Source organism: Pipistrellus kuhlii, unplaced genomic scaffold (genome assembly GCF_014108245.1).
Source record: "Pipistrellus kuhlii isolate mPipKuh1 unplaced genomic scaffold, mPipKuh1.p scaffold_m20_p_10, whole genome shotgun sequence".
NCBI classification, from domain to species: domain Eukaryota; kingdom Metazoa; phylum Chordata; class Mammalia; order Chiroptera; family Vespertilionidae; genus Pipistrellus; species Pipistrellus kuhlii.
Genome location: NW_023425405.1, coordinates 17,748,080 through 17,768,958, shown reverse-complemented (window position 1 = coordinate 17,768,958; position 20,879 = coordinate 17,748,080). Strand labels below are relative to the sequence as shown.

The 20,879-nt window shown below is 40.3% G+C and overlaps 1 protein-coding gene across 1 annotated transcript in view; it reads left to right on the top strand.

Moving 5' to 3' along the window:
* The first annotated feature begins 13,478 nt into the window (after positions 1–13,478).
* The window catches only part of PTN (pleiotrophin), an 86,917-nt gene continuing 79,516 nt past the window's right edge, over positions 13,479–20,879 (top strand). The window contains 3 exon segments of the mRNA XM_045577124.1: positions 13,479–13,645; positions 13,647–13,889; positions 13,891–13,950. Of these exon segments, the coding sequence (XP_045433080.1) occupies positions 13,494–13,645; positions 13,647–13,889; positions 13,891–13,950 (455 nt within the window). The 5' untranslated portion in view covers positions 13,479–13,493.

Here is a 20,879-nt window from a genome sequence, read left to right as displayed (position 1 = left end):
CTTTTCTCTTTAGACATAGGAACATCAAAAAGATAAATGAAACACTTCCTTTAAAAGGGCAATCTCTCGTTTGGAAAGATTTTTTATAGGGTTGAGAGCGTCTTGTACAAATTTATTCAGGGAAGCATTATACATGGACTAATTAAAGCAAGTGAAAATACATAAAAGGTGAATTTAAAATTGTCAATTTGTGCCATGATTTCTTCTAAATAATTTGTTCTCCACTTGAATTGCACATAAACATCCACACTCAACATTTCCAAATGTGGACTAATTTCTAGTTGTTCAATTCTTTTCCTGGTCTCACAGGTTGGCACCATCATCCACAAAGCTAGAATTCTAGGAGTTATTACTATTATTTTTATTTAAATTTTTTATTGTTGAAAGTATTACATATGTCTCCTTTTCCTTTAAGGGTTCTTTCTGATCATCTCTCACCAGTCATACCCATCATCATTGCTTCTTTTCAATTCTCCTCTCTCATTGGTCCTTCCATTGCCCTTGTTTACTTTTTCAAGCACCGTGTTTTCCACCTGGATTATCTCAACTAGTATTCCCATTTCACATTCACTCTTTCTACTCTACCTTCTCAATGCAGCCAGAGTGAGATCTTTAAAATGGAAATCTGATACTCTAGCTTAACTCTTCTGGATTCTATGGCTTAAAACATATCCAGAAATAGCCAAGACCGGTGTGGTTCAGTGGATAGAGCGTCAGCCTGTGGACTGAAAGGTCCCAGGTTCGATTCTGGTCAAGTGTATGTACCTTGGTTGTGGGCACATCCCCTCTCTCATCGATGTTTCTAACTCTCTATCCCTCTTCCTTCCTCTTTGTAAAAAATCAATAAAATATACTTTTTTTAAAAAAACATATCCAGGAATACCGATAGCAATAAAGTAAAATGTAACTTCCTTAAGAATATTCCAAGAGATTCATAGATCTCACCAATGTTCATCTCTTCAGATTCATCCCCTTCAATCTCTTTCTAAATATCCTTTGTCATGGAAAAATGCAAATAGATAATAAGTGGTCAGTTGTATTATTTTGGTTTTGGTTACTCTTTCACACATATACAGAGATAGAAAGGAATATATCTCATGTATCTATATATTGGCTTTTTTCTTTAACCTAACCTTTTAATTTTATTGTCTAGAGATCAATGGTAGGCAAACTCATGTGTCAACAGAGCCAAATATCAACAGTACAACAATTGAAGTTTCTTTTGAGAGCCAAAATTTTTAAACTTAAACTTCTAACACCACTTCTTCAAAATAGACTCGGCCAGGCCATGGTATTTTGTGGAAGAGCCACACTCAAGGGGCCAAAGAGCCGCATGTGGCTCGAGAGCCGCAGTTTGCCGACCACGAGTCTCGATTACCACTGGAATCTCTGCAAGTGTGAATCCTATCTTGTCACTCCATTAAATATAAACCCATTAGTCAGCAAGGCAACAAGAATACTAAGAATTTAATTTCTTTCAGCAATTACTATTCATTTAAACTTTGAAAGGATGCAAAACCTGAAAATTATATGCTGGAATATATTATGACAAAATTTGGAAATGAGAACAGGTTGTGATTAAATAAGGCATTCACATTTCCTTTGGTTTTCAATATACTAGGCTTCACTTTGCATACTAGATATATATTATATTCAGCCGAATTCTTGGAAACTAAGTTTTCTTTTCCCAAACTGTTCCAAATGAAAATGAATGAGTTGCAAATTGCAAATGCTCTGGTTTCAAGAGAATGAGGCTTTAGTACACCCTGAATGTGAATGGACGCCCAGAGGCAACCACTCCGAAAGTAAGCTGATTGGGGCACTCATTCCACTAAATAATTCAGAATCTCTAATGGAAATCAGATCCAGTGTTCCCCAGTGGAGGGGCAGCTCTTCTGGGTTACCCAATATTCAGCCAGCTACTCAAGAGTTTTAAAGAACAATAATGAAGTAAAAGGTAAAATATATTTTAATGGCATTCATATTCTCTTGGGTGCTTTTCTTGGCATGAAGTTTCCAACTTCCTGACAGCTGCTGCCATTGTGAAGAGACAAGGGAGAGTGAGAGGGGAAAAAAAAAAAATCAATATTTAAATCTGAATAGAAACTTCAGTTGAGGGGTGCCTGTATTAACTGTTTTGCGGATGTGTTTGGCCTTTCAAAGGACTTTGGTCTTAAGAGAAGACATTCTAAGTAAACAACTCATTAGGAATCACACAGCAAGGTTTAGTTAGCTCCTGACAAGCACATTTAATTTAAGGAAGGATATTCCTATGAGACTTGTCTAGAAATTTCAATAATGGAACGAACTGTTGCATAAAGTAATCTGCTAGCTCTTTCTCTTTCTCAACAGGAAAATAATATTGATTTCCCGTTTTTTTGGCCACCAGCCCCACCCCTTTTCACTATAAACGTTGAGATGAATGAGTTTGTGTCTTTAAAAGCACTAAACACCATACTGGTAATCACCATACCGCTGTCTATGAGAAAAGGGGCTGGGGGAGGTAGAAGAGGGGAGGATAAATGGTGTTGGAAGGAGACTTGACTTGAGGTGGTGAATACAATACAATATATAGATGATTTATTATAGAATTGTATCTTGAAACCTATATAATTTTATTAATTAATGGTACCCCAATACATGCAATAAAAATTAATAAAATAAAAGCACTAAGCATTCTTCAAGAGAGTACTTCGTTATAAATTTTAAAAAGCTTTATCGTTATTGGGTAGAAATGTTAGAGGGAAAGTTGGAGCTTTTATCAAAGGCTGTTGGTGCCCCAACATTTGCTGCCAGCTCTGAAAAGGTGGCTGTGAAACTCTTTGTATCCAGTCCTGGCTGGCGCTGGGCCCGGCATACAGTGGGATTTCTGGCCCATGGCCCTGTACAGTGGGACGGCTGGCGCCTGGCCCAAGGATTAGAGAGCTTTTATTTCTTTGTCTCATTGATATTAGTCACAGAATCTCCCTTTTCATGCACAACCCAAACCCGTGTAGAAGGTGGGGGATAGAAGCGGGGGGGGGGGGGGGGGGGGGGGGGGGGGGGGGGGGGGGGGGGGGGGGGGGGGGGGGGGGGGGGGGGGGGGGGGGGGGGGGGGGGGGGGGGGGGGGGGGGGGGGGGGGGGGGGGGGAAGGGGGGGGGGAGAAGGGGGGGGGGAAGAAGAAGCAGTAATTACTACAACCTCTGAGCTCTTGGACCACAAGAGGAAGAAGAAAATTTCCATTTACAACTCAGTTATCCAACGTCTGTATCTGTGTGGTTATGCATATTGAACAGGAGATGGGTAATCTGGTATGTCCCTGAAAGGAAAATGCTTTATAGATATAGCAAGATACTAAAGTTAACCTTGAACAAACAAGGTGTTCAGTGTCTTAAGGCTTCTTCTGCTTTCCCCCTCTCCCTTCTCTCTCTCTCTCTCTCTCTCTCTCTCTTTCTCTCTCTCTAATGAAATAAATGCTAACCTGAAATTTCATTTCAAGGAGCAATTTTGGTAAACAAAAATTTGTGGAAACATTTCCTTCAATTTCTAGATGTGCATGCTCATGTGTGCTCTTTGTCAAAAGGTCGTATGTGATATATCATTTGTTGACAGATTTCCTTTGACTTCTTATTTTGCATGTATGTGCATAATTGTGTATCTGTGTGCAGGTTTGTGGTGCATACTTTGCAGAATCCCTCAGTAATAACATTCCTAGAGCCATATTCTACTCGAGTCTTGGAAAATGTTCTGCTGAGTTCCATAGGATAAATTTTGGTCTCAAATAATGATAATCTTGTCTTAAATATTCATGCCCAGTGGAAACTGAAAGTCCTTTCCAAAATAAAACCAGGACTATGAATTACTAAATAGCAACTGATCTTAAAATAAACCACAGAGCCTCAACACGTTATAACAAAATGACTCAGTCCTCAGGCTCACATCTCTTTGCCTGATTCCCCTAAAAAATTATCTGATAGAAGAAAGGAAATAAGAAGTCTTAAGGAAGGCAAAATTGATTACATATTCATCACATAGTTTCTTTTCATTTTATTACAGAATTGGCATTAGTGAGAAGTTAGTGAGTCTCAGTTATAAAATATGTAAATTTTCTGGACTAGCTATGTGGGAGAGAGAGAGAGTAGAGAGAGAGAGAGAAATTCTTTGGTAACCCATAAGTGCCTCTGTGAAAACATATCACCCTCCTCACTAGCAATTTAAACTTCTGCTTCCTCGGCTAATAACAATATCTAATATTATAAGGTTCCTGATATGTATCAAATGAGAAAGTATATGTGAAAGACTTTATAAAACTTACATTATTCAAAGGAAGTAGTGCACCTATAAGCGCTTAAAAATAATATATAAAGGGAAGATGGATTTTTGTTCTTGAGAATATATGTTAGCTAAGCACTTCCAACTTGCTAAAATAACAATAACACTTATTGTAATAAAGTATTACTATTATATTATAACTTCAGCATTTTTATATATTATATTATATCCCCATACTCACAATAGCAGGACTCTTAAAGATTGTTAGTCGTGCTAGATTTTAAAGATTGAGGATCAAGGTCAAGAGCCATCAATGAATTACCCAAAATCAGAAATCCAGCCAGCAGCAGATTAGAGGAATCAACTCTGCTCATTTTATCCTCTTTTCCTTGTATCTGTGTCCTTTCTAAATGACAGCTTGCTGGGGTTTTTCATGAACAAATGATGAGCTCAGGGAAGTGGTGGTGGTGACTTGCAGCCCAGCATGGCTGTGTACTCTTGGAAAGGCATCAGAGAACAGGAGGAACTTTAAGGAAGGCTAGGGTTTAGGTAGAGCAGTAAAGCAGCAGAGCCCTCATCGGTACAGAAAATATCAAGAATCTATGAGGCATAAAGAAGCATAAAGGTCATTGAGGACAGCTACCTGGATACTACGGAAATAATTCATTAGAGACTGTAAGATATTAAGAATTATGAAAAGTCATATTTAAGCTAATGCCTTTCAAATAAATTTTACCTGATGCTATAAAAGTTGAGATTCTTCTCGCCAAAACTGGTTTGGCTCAATGGATAGAGCATCAGTCTGCAGACTGAAAGGTCCCAGGTTCGATTCTGGTCAAGGGCATGTACCTTGGTTGCGGGCACATTCCCAGTAGGGGGTATGCAGGAGGCAGCTGATCGATGTTTCTCTCTCATCGATCTTTCTAACTCTCTATCCCTCTCTCTTCCTCTCTGTAAAAAAATCAATAAAATATATATTTTTTAAAAGTTGAGATTCTTGCATGAAAGACTAATGAGGTGGCAGTTCTTAACATTTTTTTTCTTTAGGTTGTCTCCATGCTTTATACATCTGCCAAATTCATCTTCCTAAACACTGCTTGCACAGTCTCAGTCTCTTTCTGAAGCCCCCTTTCCTCTGAGGTGTCCACAATAAAAACAAATTCAAGATCTGCCACCATATGAACCTTACACCAACTCAGGTTTGTTCCCAGATCTGGCCCCTCTGCTTTAGCCAAATTATCTTTGAACCAAATCCAGAATTCCTTCTGGACTCTGAGCTTCCTTGGTTGGAAAAGTTGCCATGTCTGACTCCACTCACCACATTTTGAAAAATCCATTCTTCAAAATCCAGTTTAAGACCTTCCATTTTTTTCTTATTAAAAACACTGGTGGATCTGCACATGAATCCGTGAGCTAGTAGTTCACTGCCACTTGCCTCAGCTGGCCTCACTGTCCCACCCTCCTGGTGATCAGTGGTTACACGTCAAGGGGTAACAACCATTGCATATTACTTCTTTATTAAGTAGGATTGTGTTTTTAATTTTTTATAACCTTTGATGTGGGTACTTTTTCCTCTGAACTGAGGAAATAACCCTTTGTTATAAACGAATATGCATATGTGAGTAGGATAATACCATGTGGACAATCTATTGAGGATAGGGCACATGTCTTTATATGTCATTTTGACTTGGTGTATTCCCAGCCATCAGTTCTGCCCTACATGAGATCGTCCTGAAGCAGAATCTGATGGTTGACTAGTCAGATACCTACACTCTGCAGACAGTCTTCTTGGTTGACTATCAACAGAATATCTGTTAATCATAGAAATTTATTTTTGCTAAATGAGAAAAGAAAAATCAGTTTCTTTTAAGAGTTTACTTTTGAGCCAAAACCGGTTTGGCTCAGTGGTAGAGCGTCAGTCTTTGGACTGAAAGGTCCTGGGTTCAATTCTGGTCAGGGGCATGTACGTTGGTTGTGGGCACAGCCCCGATAGTGAGTGTGCAAGAGGCAGCTGGTCGATGTTTCTCTCTCATTGACGTGACGTTTCTAGCTCTCTATCTCTCTCCTTTCCTCTCTGTAAAAATCAATAAAATATATTAAAAAAAAAAAAAAGTTTACTTTTGAAAAAGTCTTAGGATACAATTTTGCTTTAAGGAAATGTCTATGTGTAAAAAATGTGTTACTTCACAACATCCCTTTTCACATGGGCCTAGACCCAATTGATTGTGGAATCTGGCTCAGAATTTAATATATTGTAGTTATTTTAAAGGCTCTTTGTCAATTTATTGAATGACTAGAGGCCCGGTGCACAAATTCGTGCATGTGCAGGCCTAGGGATCCCTAGGCCTGGCCAGCGATCAGGGCCCATTAGGGCTAGGTTGTCAGGGCCAGATGAATGGGGTTGGGGCCAATCAGAGCCTACCAGCGGGGAAGGAGGAAGGGAAGAGGATAGGAACCAAGGGAGGTTGATCAGCCAGGTGGGGAGGGACCATGGGCAGTTGGCTGGCTGTGGGAGGTTGGCTATGGGAGCACACTGACCACCAGTTCCTGTGTTGAGCATCTGCCCCCTGGTGGTCAGTATGCATCATAGCGACTGGTTGGTTGTTCAGTTTGGTTCCGTCAGTCAGTGGTAACAGTCACTTAGGCTTTTATATATATAGACTAGAGGCCCAATGAACAAAATTTGTGCACAAGGGGGTTCCCCTCAGCCTAGTCTGCACCCTCTCCAATCCGGGACCCCTTGGGGGATGTCCAACTGCTGGTTTAGGTTGGGGATCGGGCCTAAATGGACACTCAGACATCCCTCTCACAGTCCTGTACTGCTGGCTCCTAATTGCACAACTGCCTGCCAGCCTAACTGCCCCCCTCCTACTGGCCTAATTGCCCCCATCTGCCCCCCCTGCTGGCCTGGTCACCCCATGCAGCCTAGTTGTTCAGTTGTTTGGTTGTCCCTCACTAACCCCCCTGCCGGCCTGATTGTAGGCAGTCATCTTGTGAAGTGGAGAGGGTTAATTTGCATATTACCTCTTTATTATTTAACATAATACAATGTTTATTAATTACCAAGCAGTTGTTCTAAACAGTGTTCTGTGAGACAAGCACTGTTATTATCCTTACTTTTCAAATGGCAAACCAAGGCACAGAGGGATTAAGTAATTTACCAAAGGTCACACAGTCAGTAAGTGAAAGGCTTGGGCTTTGAAACCAGGCAGTTTGAGTAGAGTCAATGCTATATCACCCACTACACCATGCTATCTCTTTATTTTGTAAATAGACTTTTATTTAGGTTCATCTAAGAATTTTGCTTCTATATAATAAAATGCACCCATTTTAAGTGTACAGTTCAGAAAATTTTTGACAAATGTCTACTTCCATGGAACAGCCACATCAATTGAATATTTAGTGGTTCTATCTACTTCTCCCCAAATCAACTTGCAGTTATAGATAACCACTGATCTGTTTTTTGTCAATGTAGATCAAGTTTGCTTTTTCTAGAATTTCATCTAGTGGAATCTCACAGTATGTGCACATGGTGTCTGGCTTGTTTTGCTCAGCATAGTGTTTTTGAACTTAATCCATGAGATTGTATGTATCAGTAGTTTTTTCTTTTATTGCTGAATAGTTTCTCATTGAATAGATCTACTAAATTTTATCAACACATTCATCAATTAATGGATTTCCAATTTAGGGCTATTATGAATAAAGATGTCATAGTCATTTATGTACAAACTTCTGTATGGGATACATATTTTTATTTAACTTGAGGTAGTACCTAAGAGTGAAAAGTCAAGATCATGTAGTAGGTGATGTTTAATTCATGAGTAGCTGCCAAACTTGTTTCCAAAGTGGTTGTACCATTTTATATTTCTACCAGCATCTGGGATTGTCAGTCTTTGTAATTTTAGCTCTTTGAGTAGGTATGTAGTGGTATCTCATTAGGGGTGTCAGTTGGCATTTCCTTGATAGAAAAATAATGTTAAGCACTTTTCATATGTTTCTTGCTGTTTACATATTTTCTTTTATGAAGTTACTGTTGAGATCCTTCAGCAATTATTTATTTGGTTGATTGACTTCTGGTTATTATGGAATCTTTGATATCTTGGTTCACAATTTTTGTCAGAAGTATATTTTGAGAATATTTATTTGCATTCTCAGGATTGTCTTCTTGTTATTTTTATTGATGGTTTTCAAAGAGCAAACATTTTCATTTCAATGATGTCCAATTTATCAATATTTCAATAAGTTGGTGCCCTTTATGTTCTATTTAAAAAAATCTTTGCCTACTCCATGGTAACAAAGATTTTGTCCTACTCTTATCTAGAAGTTTTATAGCATTTGCTTTTTATATTTGGGTATATGATTCAGTTTGAATTAATTTTTTTCTACTGTGTTACCATTTAGTTCGATCAGGACCATTTGTTATGAAAGACTATATTTTTCCAACTGAAATATCTTTGAGTCTTTTGGTGAATTAATAGTTTGTTTTCCATTGACCTATAAGTTTATCTTTATTCCAATATTGCTTTTTCAGTTGACCTAATACAAGCAGATAGTGTTCTTTGTTTCAAAACTGTTTTCCAATTTGAAAAACTAAGCAGTGTCATAGAAATTTTTGTATCAGCTTTTTAATTTCTATAATAAAAAAAAAACTATTGGTATTTGGTTTGAATTGCATTGAATCTATAAATATGAGCAGAATTTATATCTTAACAATTTTTAATTTTCCAATAGGTGAATACAATGAATCTCTCCCATTTCTTTCAGTATTCTATAATTTCAATCAGAAATGTCTGCTATTTTCTGTGTATTTTGTTAAATTTATCTCACAAGTAGTTAATGTGTTATATACATTTAAAATAATTTATTTCCATTTGTTCATTGTAGAAATAGGCATAAATTGTTTTTTATCATTTGAGATTGTATCCAGCTGAAGACACTTCTTTGTGATCTAGAGGCTTCTGTGCATTCCTGCCAATTTTTCTATGTATTTACTTATTCATATGAGAATAAAGACAATTGTACATCTTTCTTTCTATTATCTTCATTTCTTTTTCTGACCTTATTTTTACTGGCTGACATCACCAGCACAATATTGAATAAAAGCAGTAAAAGTGTCATTTTTGCCCTGTTTCTAATTTTAGATGGAAAGCATTCACTTTACTATTAAGTATCACTTTAGCTGGAACTTTCTGCAGATATGTTTCATCAGAACAAGGATATTCATTTATATTCTTAAATTGCTTAAAAATTATGCTAAATGGGTGTTGAATCTTTTCAAATGCTTTTTCTATATACTTAATGTATTCTTTTTGTTCCTCTACTTAATCTCTTAATATGGTGAATTATAGTTTCATTTTCACATGCAAAGCCAAACTTGTGTTCCATGAATAAACAACCAAATGCTCTACGGTATCATATTTTTTATATATTGCTGGCATTGATTTTATGACATTTGTTAAGGACTTCTGCATCCATGTTCACAAGGGATATTGCATTTGTAGATTTTATTTTCTTATAATGTGTGATCACACTCCTTTGGGCATGTTATGCCTGATTTCCTGGATGAGTCTGGATGAAGCCATTGTGTAAGGCCTGCTCCTCAGCTTTGCCAGTTTAGAATCTCAATTTTAGCAATTCTGGACAAGAAAGACTAGGTTGAGGGCCTTAAGTCAAGCTATTGCAATTCGTGAGGGTGACTGATAAAGTGCGAATTTATGAAATGCAGGGAGAAATTGTAGCAGGCATCGTTGATTGCTTCCCAAATCTTTCCACCTCTTTTCTTTGCTCTCATAGATGGTGTGGCTTTGTGACATGGGGAGCTTATCTGCTCTCCACTAGGATTGGGCCTGTCTTCTCCAAGCCAAATATGGCAGAGGCTCCTTGAAACCATATTGAAGAGCCTTGATTCACAAACTGAAGAAGCAGAGTCAAAAGATGGAAAGTCCTGAGTTCTCCAAGACTCGGAAACATTTTACCAACCTGTGTTGCTTGGGAGATAATTCCTTAATTATTTAAGCTGTTCTTAGTTGCACTTTATGTTTTTTTTAAATTAAAAAATAGCATAATCATTACAAAGATAGACATGAATTCTCTTATCTAGTCACAGATATCAAAACAAGGAAGTTTTTCTCTTTCAAGACCTGCCTATTATCAGGAAAAGATTGACAACCTTGTTGCCCAAACAGTGGAGTCCCACCTCAGCCTGCAGAGCCACTTCCCTGTGCCTGTGATCCCCACTTCCCAAGTAGTCCTTGTCCCGCCCTATATAAGCAGCAGGCTTAAGGGGAACTGCAGAGAAGATTTTTGTGGATGACCTGCTGCTCTCCCATACTGCCGGCTGTATTGGAATAAAGACTTATATATAATTTTTAAAAATTACCTTTGAACTATTTAAGAGAAATGTATTCATGGGACTTCCATCCAACTGTGTGAGCTGGATAAATTGTCCTTTTGCATCCCAGGGGTATTGAGGAAGTCAAAATGATACTCAAGAATCTAAACATCCTGCCAAGTGGACAGACAATCCAAGAGACATGCACACACATTTTCCATCACATTTTAAAATTTCATGCTGATCACATGTCTCCTTATATTTGTCACTGCAAAAATCAGCAGCTTCATTTCCAAAACACCTTCAGGACATGCTATAATTTCGACAATATCAAATTATCTAACATTAGATATATTTCAGCCTGGTGGCACTCATTCAGGGGGCTTATTAATTACACCTGGAGAAGCCGGAAACTGGCAAAGAAGGCGAGCTGAGCCTCAGCCAAGAAACCACAGAGAAGAGCTTTTGGGGGCAGAGCAAGTGTGAAAGGGAAGTTGGGGATTAATTACTCTTCGTAGGAAACAGGGACAAGGGGAAGAAGTTTGGACAGTGGATTTTTGCAGCCTCCTAACTAAAATCTCTTTCTGCTTTTGTCCTCCTGTGTTTTAGTCAACACAGCAGACAGATCCTGTTGAGTCAGGTTCTGACACTCTCAATGGCTTCCCACCTCAGAATAAAAGTGGAATTCCTTACAGCACGCTAAGGCCCTGCAGGATCTGGCTACACAAGCTTTTATCTCATCTAAATCTAGTCACTCAAAAACGTAAAGTGCTCAGCAAATGTTGGCTGAATGAATGAAATTACTTGGAATCCTAAATCACCAGACCCATGACTATGCCTTAGGATGAAGTTTGGATTTGAAGTTGAACTTTTATGAGTGTGTTAAAAAACATCTACTTAAACTTTGGTGTACATGCTGGGTTGAGTTACATTATGACTAATTTCAATCTCATAGATTTTGATTTCTTTAAAAACAAACAAATCTCTCTTTAACCTTCCTTTATATATATTTTTAAATGCAGTGGTTAATAATGCTAGTCAGGGCTTTACAAATCTCAACTCTATTAACATTTCAGGCCAAATAATTATTTGTGTGTTTTATTTGTTGTTGTTGGGGGAGAGGACCTGTCCTTTACAATTAGGATGTTTAGTGGCATCCCTGGCCTCTCTCCACTAGATACCAGGAGGGGGAGAGGGAGAGAGAGGAGAGAATCATTGATTAGCTGCTTCCAGCAAACTCTCCCCTTCCCCGACCTGGGGACAGAGTCTGCAACCAGGGCATATACCCTGATGGAGGATGGAACTGGTAACCTCTTGGTTCCTGGGTCGATGTTCAATCGCTGAGCCCAGCTGGGCAAGGTCCTATTTTTGATAGCACATGCACTGGAGTGGAAATCATGGGCATCTCATGCTTACTCTATCACCCTGATAGATACACACTATAATAACTAGTAGCAACATGTCACATTTGTAGACATTTTAAGTTTAGGAAGAAATAGAGAATGGATAACTAACCTGTTTAATGTCCTTTAACCTTTATCTCTTTGGACTGATAGTGAATATTGGGAGTCTCAGTTAAAGGGCCTGGGAAAAATAATTTTAAAAAATGATAATGTGCATTCCTCCACAATTTATACAAATACGATCAGATGAAAATAAACATTACTTTGCTTCATTGGATAAATAAAATTACAAAAGGGAAACAGGCAGCCTGAAGTCTAACTGTAGAACTGAGTTCCTTATTCATTTATTTCATTGGGGGGTAGTAGTTTTTTATTCATTTATTTCATCGGAGGGTGGTATGCCGCATGAGTATGAAGAGTGTAGTTATGGGGGTAGACTGGAGGTGTGTAAGTAAATTTCTTTGAAATGTAAAACAAAACAAAAAAGGATTGATTGACTTAAAGCCCTACATGTAGAGACAGGTCTTTGTCCCCACCTGGCACCTCCTCAGAGCCAACTGTGTACCACTGCAGTCAATATAGGAATCCAGAGTCTCTAACAAGTACTTGCTACAAATCAATTTCTATATTTTTGGATTTAGGTATAATATAGTTCTAAGTAAATGTAAATTTTAAGAATCATAGAAGCCACTTAATAGATATTTTTCAAGTTGCATGGAGGATGTAACCTCAGATCTTTGGGAACTGGAAGTGTATTCCTCAGTCACTTTGGGGTGGACACCATCCAATGATCAGCTGAAAGGGAGTAAATGGAGCAAGACCATGAACAAGAGCTGATAAGTGGAGGAGCAACTCAACATTAATTTTTTAGAATGTCTGGGGGTAAACTTGTTTTTATATTTGTCCGTTTCACACAACACTTTGGTCTCATCTAAAGCATCAATAGTCATGTTATTCAGTCTTAGAGCTGTTACCTTAGCTTCTTTCATTTGAACACAATGGAAATCCCAGGAAGCCATGAAGCCCGGCCTCTGAGTTTTACCTACACCGATTCATCCCCTAAATTCCTGGGTGTCAAAGACATGTCGCTGAACAGGTCACTGAAGGCGCCAAGGAAGCCCCAAAAGGGGAAAGAGCCCCTAAAGGAAAAATGGCATTTACGTAATTGGGGACTCTCAGACATCTGTCACTCCTGGTGACAAGCGCAAAAAAGCACTCGCACATTTGAAGAAGCACAGGTGGCATGACTGACAGTGAAGTTAACCAGCGCTGTGTGTAGGCAGCGCCTGGGGGGAAAGGAGGGAGGGGGAAGGGAATGGATGGAGAGATTGATTTTGAAGACTGTGCTTTTTCTTCTTCTTCTGTATATCATCATAAAAAAACAAAACAAACAAACAAACAAAACCAAAACTGGGACCAAAACTGGAACCTAAATTGCCATCAATGCTGCATTTGAGATGTCCTACTTGAGGATCGAACAGGTCGTGGGTAAAGTTGGGGAAAAGAAATGCTGTGTGGGCCTCTCTCTGTTCACACAAAGCCAGGTTCCACCTCTGGCCTCTGGGTTCAAACCGGGGTGCGTGCTCCCGCGGGGAGGGCCTGCCCCCGGAGAATCCCGCTCTTCACAAGCTTCCCCATCAGCTCGCCGGGGGAGGAGCTGGCCGGCGCCCTCCCCGCCCGCGCCGCTCCCCCACTCTCCGCCCCCCTTCCGTTCCCTCCCTGTCGGGGCGGAATCCAGTCCAAAGCGGGATCAGGTTCCCCGCCTTCCAGTCCGAAAATCCCGCCAAGGCAGCGCGGAGCAGAGGGAGCCCGGAGCGCAGCAGCGGAGGAAGAGCCAGCGCAGCCGTCCCCCCCGCCTGGAGGGAGCAGCCCGCGCCGCAGCCGCCGGCACCTGCATCGCGAGCCCGGACCTCGCCCCTGGCAACAAAGCAGCCCGCGCGCAGGCGGCACGTTTGCAACTCAAAGTAAGTGGGAGAGGGCGCGCCATGCCCCCGGGGGCCTCCGATGGGGCTCCTGCGCCTTCGGCCACTTTCCGGGGCGCCCGCAGCGGATGGAGGGGAGGCGGGGAGAGAGGCTGCCTCAGTGGCTTTCGGGGTAGGGCAGGGGGCGCTTTGAAATTGATTTGCTCCGGAGGCAGATTGAGGGTTTTTTTTTGGGGGGGGGGCGTCAGGTCAGGAGAGTCAGGGGGTTCCCCCCGAGATGAGCGGAGGGCGAGCAGCTCCGTGATGTCACGCTGCCTCTGGACCGCGCCTGCCCCCAGAGGGAGGACAGCGCTGGGGCTCTGCTCGTTGTGAACCTGCCCGGGGAGGTGTGTCTGTGGCTGCAGAGGCCTGAGAGCGCGAGGCACCTGGGGCGCAGGCCTCCTGCCGGCCCTGCTGGTCCCCGGGATCGCCCGCTGCTGAGGACTCTCAGCCGGCAGTGCCAGGTCCCTCGTGCCCGCTGCACCCAGCATCTCTCAGAGCATCCAGCACCCCCCTCCTGACCGCCACGCAGGGCATGGTCCTCGAAAAGGCCGAGGGCAAAGTTTAAAAGACACACCTTCCACCCCATCTCTCATTGGAATGCTAGGATTTATTTATTACTCATTTGTCAGATTCTCAGTTTCAGAGTTGATGTCTCTAATAAGTTAACAAAGTAATTTAAAGCGATGGACGAATGTATCTCCTTCCCTACTTCACACACCAAACAAAACGCTTCACACACACACACACACACACACACACACACACCAAACAAAACACTTAACACACACAAACACACACACCCCAAACAAAACACTTCACACACACACACACACACACACACACGCACCCCAAACAAAACACTTAACACACACACAAACACACCCCCCCCCAAACAAAACACACACACACACACACACACACACACACACGCACGCACCCCAAACAAAACACTCCACACACACACACACACACACACCCCAAACAAAACACTTCACACACACACGCACCCCAAACAAAACACTCCACACACACACACACACACACACACACACACACCAAACAAAACACTTCATACACACACACACCCCTTTGTCCTTAACACACACAGACATACAAACTCAAGAACACACACTGAGTTTATCTACACTCTGTTGTTAACTTACACACATCTCTGTTAGCACAGCTTTGCAAATTTGGGAATATTTTGGGGGTAAAAAGGAGTGGCCTGTGGGGGCAGGAATGATGGTGAGAGGGGAGAATGGCAATGTGAGGGACAGCCAAGTCCTGGTCTTTGAGAATCTTTTATCTTAGTAGGCATTTTGTGTGCACCGCTGTGTGTGCACAGAAATAGCCCATTGGCTGCTAATGGGCCTCTTAACCTCTGTGTGTGTGTGTGTGTGTGTGTGTGTGTGTGTGTGTGTTGGAGGGAAGGGCCTGGGAGGAGATTCGGGGACTACCAAGAAGAGCTTTTGAACTAGTAACATCCTGAAGCAACTCCATGACCCCAGGCAAACGTGGGATTGAGGAAGAGTGGAGCCCCTTTGAGCTCCTTGATGTGTGGAAATACACAAGGTAGTGGGAGTGTCTCCCAGCACAGAAAAGAAATCAAGCTTGCACTTAATGTCTCCATTATGCTTCTGTTTCAGTAAATTATGCGTTTTAAAGACCAAGTCATTTAAGAAAAAAAACTTTTTTAATCCAGTTACATTCAAAGAGAAGTAGAATGGATGTTACCTCTTTCCCCCTTTTTGGGAAATGAGTCATTTCAGAGTGGTGATATTTGTCCTTTTTCATTTAAAGTAGGGGATGAGATTTTTAAAATTGTTTTATTTAAAAATAAATAAATGTCTTTATCCCATGCTTTAAGAAAGCGGGTGCTTTGAGTTCTCTAATTGTATTTTAAAACTTTAGAAAGTAATCTTTGCTCGCCGGCTGTTTCCAGTTCCCCTTTAGAACATTTTTCTCCTCACTTAGTGCGATTCCTCCGTAGGACTGCCAACTGGAAGTCATGTACATCTCACTAGGTGTTGTACTCCAGCCGTTCACCTGTGGAAACAGTCACATTATATTTTCAAAGCTACAGCTGTGAGAGAAATGAAACTGCTGTTAATATGTAACTTTTTATTACCTACCTTTTAAATGAGGTATTATACAGAATAAAAATAACACGTATTTCATAGTATATATAGTATAACACGTATAATATAATAATGCATAACTCTATAATTTCCCAGTTATATTTGGAGTCATACATTTACTCATTTATTGAAAGTTTCCATGTGCCTTATTTGGTCTTTATAAAGAGCACTATGTTGCCGTCTTCACATTTTTATGTAATGGGCTTTAAAAAAAAATCTTTTTTGTTAAAGGTATTACATATGACCCTCATCTTCCCCCATTGACCTCTTCTAGTCTCCCTATCATCTCAGGCCATCACCCACCTATTGTCTGTATCCATGGGTTATGCATATATGCATACAAGTTCTTTGGTTGATCTCTACCCCCTGAGATTCCACAGTCTGTTCCATGCTTCTATGTCTCTGGATGTATTTTGTTCATCAGTTTATTTTGTTCATTAGATTCCACATATGAGTGAGATCATGTGATACTTGTCTTTCTCTGACTGGCTTATTTCGCTTAGCATAATGGGTCTTAAAAAACAACACAAAAACAAAAAAACTCTAGTAAAGTCAATGGCCTGGTTTGCATCTTCACAAAACCTGATTGTTGGCAATAACTGGAGAGAAATAAGGTCCCCAAATAGTTCAATTGCTCTTATTAATAAAATCAATTTTAGAAATTAAATATTTTCAATGTGTGTTTTTTTTCTCTTTGAAGGAATCTCATTTAAATCAATCTTGCTTTCTCATTTAAATGACTCTCATATGCATTCAGAACATAGTCCTATTAGCCATGTGGTGTTTTTGCTACTCTTCAAAATTGTCTCTGGAGACTGAGTTTCCTTGGCTTATTCAAAATGGTGTCTGTAGTAAGGCAACTGTAGCTTGAGGGTCAGAAGTCAGAATTCAGAATATAAATTCCAGTTCTCCCAACACTTAAGCTTTTTTATATGATAACATCATGATGAAGAGAGTTGTTCTTGACTTCTCTCCTGAAGGTACTGTCCAAACTGAGACCACCCAGTGAGCAAACACGGTTCAACACCTGTGTGCACCTCCGTCCACTTCAAGGTGTGGTCCTCTCTGGAGCATCAGCCAAGTCAGGGCTCTCTGAGAGCCTGCACTTCATTGCTGGGATGTTCAGTCTCCCCTGGCTGCTGTACTAATGAACAGTCAGAAGAATTCTGCCTGCTCTTGGCACAAGGCCAGTGCCATTGCCTTGGGGGAACGTAATATTCAGCTATGGACCCTCTCTATCTGAGCTGGGCCTGCTTTTTTCCATCCAGAGTCGACTGGCTGCAGTAGAATTTGGGCCATGGCCTCCCTTTGGAAAGTTGTTCTCCATTTTTTATGTCTCTGGCCAATTCTAGTTTCCATCCATGAGGTCGTTTTTCCACACGTTTCATGCTAGGCTTGTACATGGCATAGTTTTCCAGGTGTCATACAATCTTTCTGGATTGTCAAATATAACAAGCCTTTTGTCCCTCCCTATTTTAGTATTTGGCAAATACGGTTCTGTGGGTTCAAAGGGCAGCTATACTGTAACATTATCAGAGGACACCGTAATTGTGAGAATATTATGGACTTATTATGGAGATCGCATCCACCACAAAGCCCTAATTCTTAAGGGTAGGCAAGGACTTGCTTGAATTGTATGAGAAATAAAACTTAATTTCTTCTACTGGGCTTTGTTTTGGAGCCATTTCTTCACAGTAGGTTTAGTAACATTTCACATAGAAAAAGATAATCATAATGAGTTTCTTAAAAGCAGAATCCTTAGATTCTTAAATTTCATACTTAGTAAAAAAAATTCCCCTGTATTTTGGTCTTTAAGAAGTGAGCCATAGCAACTGATACTTGAGCTCTTAATTCTCAGACTTGCACTTAGTGAAACCCAAAACATCATTTTAAAACATAAATAGCATGCTGTGTGTATCTCAACATGTTCCCACTTCTTCCAACTCTTATGCTTACCTGTTACCGCCCCTTCCTCATTTCTCCTTTTTCTGAGCCAGTTGCCATTATTTTCCCATCCAACAAGCCCCACAATGATTTGTCTAATTCCTTTCCCATGATGGCATCTCTCCATTTATGTACACACATATCAGGGTTGGTTGCCCATATCTTAGAATGCATGGAAGGTTGAAACTTGCTCGCTAGATTGACATCAAGGTTGAATCTTGACTCCATAGATTTTTGTCCGTATTGACGCAGACCTTGGCTAAGATCAGCTTTTACTTTCAACACTATAATAAATATTGACTGTATTCTCTTCTCTGCTTCTCAACGGCAGTGAAGGGGTGGAACCAAAATTGCTCACCCCCATCATACTCCCCCAGACCCCACCTCAACCACACAATGTTCCTTGCTACAATGGCAGGTCAGTTTAATAATAAACAATATTTATTACGTAGGTGCAGGATGTCTTATATTGTGCTGGGCATGTGGTATATTTAGGAAATACTTACCAGTAAGTCCCAGTTTCTTTTCCCTAAGGCTCACAGTTTTACAATTCTAAACACTTGGTGTTTGGTAAATGGTGCTAACTTGTGAAATCCTTTATTGGAAATTTATTTAAAAAATATCTCAAACAAAGAAAATCCATCTCTGAAAGAAGCACTTTAAAAGTTACATACATTTTATCAAACCAATGGCTTTTTGCATTTCATTCTTTCCCTTGTCATATAGCCTATTGGCTGCTCACGTGCCTTCTTAACCTCCTTGACATATTATTTTTATCTTATTTTTCTTTCCAACTCCATTGGCCATTCCTCTCATCTTTATTTTTTCCTTTCCCACCACTTCAACTTCCAAATATGGACATTTATTTCAAAATATTTTTGTTTTCTCCCTCTTTCTCCCCCTTCCTCTCCCCTCCCTTCACTTTCTCCTTCCCTGTCCACCCCCTACCCCCATGCTTCATTGTTGATCAGGACTCTCTTTGAGTTTCCAGATCTTGCCATTCTCTATTTGTTTTGGGTCTCACATTTTTCATTATTTTTTAAATAAATACTGAAGGCAATGCTTTGAGCAATGCCCTATTTGAAGGAGATTGCAATAAAAGATCTCTTGTTATTTTGTTCTTATCCCTAACAACACCTACAGGTATTGACTGTCCGATTATATGTCAGGTTGTGTGGCAGGGTATAGGAAGATAAATCAGTATGCCTTTAAGCAACTTGGCTGTCTCTTATACATGTGAATAATAAGATTAAAACAAAAATGAAGAAAAGCTATGGCATAGTATGTGCCCACAAGATTTTTATCTTAAGCAGTTCCAGTGACAAAAAGATTACAAAGAAACATTTTTATGAGAAAAAGGGAAGTAACTCTCACATGGTTAAATGGAAATGGTGATAATATCTATTTCCAAAAGCATCACTGTCTTTTCATTGCTTTCATGTGATTTATTCTGGGTGAGCAGTTAAATTCTTCATTCCTTCATATTTTCATTTCACAGTTGCCGCATAAGAGAACAGAAAAATAAATGATTGAAAGTGACATCTTAAGAATTCAGTCTGAGTTATTTAGAATAAACATAATTTTAAAGGCATGACACTTGGCTCTTAGATAACCTTTTCAGGAAAATTGTACCCGCCATGAGATGACTGTTCTTCAGTGAAAATATAGACACAGAAGAAAAGAACACAAGTCCTCCAGCTTGAGCTGTGGGATTTGGATGAAACTATAAAGGAGCTGGAGGTGGAGGACACCCAGAGAAGGTTTTCCCAACAAATCCTCCCTCTAGGTGGCGCTCTAATTCTCCCTTCCTGTTACCAGCTTCTACTGACACCCCTTCCAGTAACTTCAGCTCCTGCTTTCCCAGCATGTTGACACTGGAAGAACACACCTTTTACTCACCCTTACCACTGGCTCTGCCCCACCCACACTGTGCACCTCTTGAAGGCAGGTTCATCTCAAGAACCCTAGAATATCTAGAAAAGGACCCTTGAAATACCCCCCAAATGCCTGACATTTGAGTGAAAAAATAAATAAATGACTCTGAATACCATTGTGTTTTTGCCCCTCTTCCCCTGATTTTTTTTTTTTTTGCCCCCTTTGACTGTCTGTCTTCATACCTAATCTTCCTAAACATCACCTGGTGCCAATTTCCTGTTTGAACACGAGCACCCCCATTTGCAGTCTCACTCATCTAGAAGAAACCTGTCCAGCTCTCTTTTCTTCGTCTCCTTCATTCCAAAGACCATACGAGTACATACCTGCCGGTTCTCTGGAGTGTCTTCCTAATCACACTCCATCTCCTTTGCCTGAAAGGCTCCAAACCTTGTGTGGTCTCTGACTCATGCTATCTCCAATTTGGAAAGAGAAATCGACCTCTTTAGCAAACCATATAATTCAAAGCTTGCTAGACTGATCACCTGGTGCATTTTCATCATAGCTCCCATATGACTATAAAACATTTGCTTTTTAACCTGACAGGTGTTGTGCAGAGGTTGAGCATCGATCCATGAACCAGGAGATCATGGTTAGACACTCAGTCAGGGCTCAATCCCCAGTAAGGGGAATGCAAGAAGCAGTCAATTAATGATTCTCTCTAATCATTGATGTTTTTCTCTCCTCCCCTCCTCTCCCTGAAATCAATAAAAACATATTTTAAAAAGACACATTTGCTTTTCAGTACGTTTCACATTTATTTTCTCATATTTTTGCAACAATCTACTTAGGTAGGCTGAGCAAGATTTTAAAAAAATCGATAGGGACACATAACCTTAAAAAGGTTAAGATGAGCCCATTAAATGCCATTAAAACAAAGGTCTTAAAATTATTAGATTGGGTATTTTCTTCTCC